The 3,646-nt window shown below is 43.8% G+C and overlaps 1 protein-coding gene across 3 annotated transcripts in view; it reads right to left on the bottom strand.

Annotated features, from left to right (window-relative positions):
• The window catches only part of LOC116101893 (zinc finger protein 60), a 93,909-nt gene that overhangs the window by 58,345 nt on the left and 31,918 nt on the right, over window positions 1–3,646 (bottom strand). Inside the window, exon 1 of one of the 3 annotated variants that reach the window (XM_031385860.1) lies at window positions 3,564–3,640. The exons of the other annotated variants lie outside the window; for them this stretch is intronic. Within the exon in view, the coding sequence (XP_031241720.1) occupies window positions 3,564–3,600 (37 nt within the window). The 5' untranslated portion in view covers window positions 3,601–3,640. Of the gene's footprint in view, window positions 1–3,563; window positions 3,641–3,646 lie in introns of those variants that run through there. 3 annotated transcript variants of the gene reach the window in all.

The following is a 3,646-nucleotide window of genomic DNA, read 5'->3' as shown; positions in this document are numbered from 1 at the left end:
TAATTCCAGGTGTGGTCAAGTTGACAAGAGAGGAGCCATCACAGCTCCCTGCCAAGCTAGGCAGAAGGCTGTGGTGTGTGTGCACTGATGTTTCCCTGCCTTGTCCATCTGTTCTTTCTGAGTCAGGGTCGCTCATTTGCCTGGAGCTGCACAAGTAAACCAGGCTGACTTGCCAGCAAGCCCAAGGGATCCACCTTTGCCACCTCCCCAGTGCTGCAGGGAGGATCCACCATCACACCTTGTATAGTGGTGAAGACACAGAATTAAAACATTAGGTATGCCTTCCCCTGTTACAGCTTTCACTGGTGCTGAAACCTTCTTAGCTTTGGTTCAGTGGTCAAGAACACTGAAAGCTCTGCCAGAGGCCCTGGGTTAGAGTACCAGCAGCCACCTAACTCCAGCCCCAGGGGAGCTGACCTCTAGGGCCTCTTTGGATACCTGCACACATGTGTGCATACAACCAATAATGAAACACTTCACTCTTACCTGGGCTCAGCCTGTCTGTTTCTTCCTTCACAGCCATCCAGGGCTCTTTCTCCTGCTCTAGTAAGATGATCAGATCTGGTTTGGAAATGCAACTTCCCACTAAAAGAAAGAAAGAGATGGCTCATTGTGTAGACTTTTATTTGTTCATTCATTCATTCATTCATTCATTCACTGAGACTTGGTGTAATAATCCCCGAGGATGTCCTAGAACATGATATGTAGACCAAGTTGGCCTTAAACTTACTTGATTTGCCTGTCTCTGCCTCTTAAATGCTGGATTGGAGGTGTGTGCTACCACGCCCTACCTGTGCAGATTTTTATAATACAAACTTGTTTATGTTTGGCAGTGGTGGCGTACACCTTTAATCCCAGCACTTGGGAGGCAGAGGCAGCTGGATTTCTGAGTTCGAGGCTAGCCTGGTCTACAGAGTGAGTTCCAGGACAGCCAGGGATATACAGAGAAACCCCGTCTTGAAAACAAACAAACAAACAAAAACTTGTTTATTATAAAGGTCTATACAGTTTGGCATGGTAGATCACGCCTATGAGGCCAGCAGGTGGGGAAATGAGCCAGGCCATCTGGGCTGCAGAGCAAGCCCCAGCAAGTCTCGGAGAAACAGATGAAAAATTCTAAAAGACAAAAGAATGCTGAAGAAAGACTTCAGAAAAGGAGGAAAAAGCAACATGGATTAACAACAATGACGACTCTTTCAGGTCAGGGTTTTAATCTCCTTTAAATGCAGACAGGGGCTTCTCACGTAAGAGGAAAGCAGAACTGAGTAGTGAGATCACGAACCTGTAGGCTACACTGTGTAGTGTAGACCCCATCTCTGCAGCTCAGAATGACATTTATTTAGGCAAGGCCCATAAGACTATATGCTCAACTTACCCATCTAAACACTGGGCATGGTGGCACACACATGAAACCATTATACTTGAGGAGTGTAAGCAGGCAGATGAGAAGTTCAAGGTTGGCTTTAGTTACATAGCAAGCCCAAAGAGAACTTGGCTATGTAACTCATGAGCTACATGAGACCTGACCTCTGAAAAACCAATAGTAATAATAGTAGTAACAATAAGAAAAAGAAGAGGAGAAGAAATAATAATAATAATTTTTTTGTTTGTCTTGTTTATTTTTTTAAGATGTGTGGGCGTGCCCTCCCCCCAATAATATATATATATATTTTTTTTCTTTTTTGGTTTTTCGAGACAGGGTTTCTCTGTATAGCCCTGGCTGTCCTGGAACTCACTCTGTAGACCATGCTGGCCTCGAACTCAGAAATCCACCTGTCTCTGCCTCCCAAGCGCTGGGAATAAAGGCATTGCGCCACCACCGCCCAGCAATAATAATAATTTTGATGGAGTTGATAATGTGTTGATTCTAAGATTAAATGCAATATTCAAATTCATGGAATACTATCTGACCTACAGTAACACAAAATCCTTAATTTTTTTTAAAGATTTATTTTATTTATATGAGTACACTGTGACTGTCTTCAGACACACCAGAAGAGGGCATTAAATCTCATTACAGATGGTTGTGAGCCGACATGTGGTTGCTGGGAATTGAACTCAGGACCTCTGGAAGAGCAGTCAGTGCTCTTAACCACTGAGCCATCTCTCTAGCCCCGAAATCCCTAAATGAACTTCTATTCATTTAGGAATGCTGAGGATGGAGCCGGGGCTTTGAGCATGCTGGGGAAGTGTTCTACTGTTGTCTCCCGGTGGGTGCAAGCAGTTAGTAAGGAAAGACACAGATGCCAGGTAGAAGTGATAAGAGAGCTTTACTGTAATTCACTCAGTATTTATAGTTAGGCTTGGGAATCAGACCCAGAGGAATTCAACACTTGCCCATATAACATAAACAGGAGAAAATCCATTAACACCAGACCAGAAGGAGATCTTGAAAGGAAGATCTGGTAAACCTTTAACATAAGTATGAGACTTGCTAAGTCTATGATCTAAGGAGCAGCAGTCAGGACTCCTCCACACAGCAGGTGCTCAACTCCAGCTTGCAGCCTGTCAGGGCTGCTTACAGAACCAAGTCACTCCCAAGCAACAAGGTTGGGGGAAGGAGTCCACATTCTACCACTGAGTTAAATGCCCGACAATGAAAAGTGTAATCATTATTGTTATTTACGCTGACTTCTTTCACATTCACACCTCATTCTTACAGATTTGCTTAATGAAAAAGAGAAAGTTCGAAGCCTGAACCTTCTAATTCAAAGCAGGGAAAGAAGATGTTCATTGAAGGAAGAAGAATGTGCCTGTTTCTGTTTAAATTCATTCAGGAAGGCTCTTTTAATTAGTTGTGCATGTACAGGATAAATATGTGTATACATGTATCTAAGTATACATGCATCCAGGTCTATGAATACAGGCCCGAGCCCAGTGTTCTGTGACTCTGCTGATTGCTCTCCACTTTAGTATTTGAGGCAGGGTCTCTCACTGATTAGATCTCATGGAGAGGACCAACAAGGGAAGGGCAAGCAGGCGCTTCATGAAGTTCGTATTTTCACTCCAACAGATCTCACATTCTTCCTATGGTAGGAAGGAAGAATTCAGCTCTCTCTTTTTAAATTCTACTAAGTTAAATAGATTTTATGTGTATGTAAGGATGTGTCTGCATGTGTGACTGAGCACCCCGTGTATGCATGGGATCCATGGAAGCCAGAAGTGGGCATCACATCCTCTGGAGCTGGAGTTACACATGGTTGTGAGCCACCTTAGGGATCCTCTACAAGAGCAGCTAGCTGCTCATTTCAACCACCAAGCTATCTCTCTAGTTCCTGATTCTATATACTGATTAATTTACTTACTTATTTCATGTTGTTTGTTTGTTTTCTTTTGTTTGAAAAAGGGTCTCAATGTGTAGACCAAGATAGCCTGGAACTCACTATGTAGCTCAGTGACACAGCAATCTTCTCACATCAGCCTTCTGAGTGAAGGAATGACAGCAAGGAACACCAAACCCAACTTCAATCAAATATTGAAAGACGACCATGACTTTTAATTCAGAGAGAGGAAAGCCCACAGAAGAGAGGACACATCCCCCACTCATGGGGCACAGGCCTTACCCACTGTGACGAGGCTGCTGTAGGTCTCCAACATCATGTCCCTGTATAAGACCTTCTGAGTAGCATCCAGGCAGGCCCACTCC

This window comes from Mastomys coucha, unplaced genomic scaffold (assembly GCF_008632895.1).
Source record: "Mastomys coucha isolate ucsf_1 unplaced genomic scaffold, UCSF_Mcou_1 pScaffold21, whole genome shotgun sequence".
Taxonomy (NCBI): Eukaryota; Metazoa; Chordata; class Mammalia; order Rodentia; family Muridae; genus Mastomys; species Mastomys coucha.
This window is presented reverse-complemented; position numbering and strand designations above follow the sequence as displayed.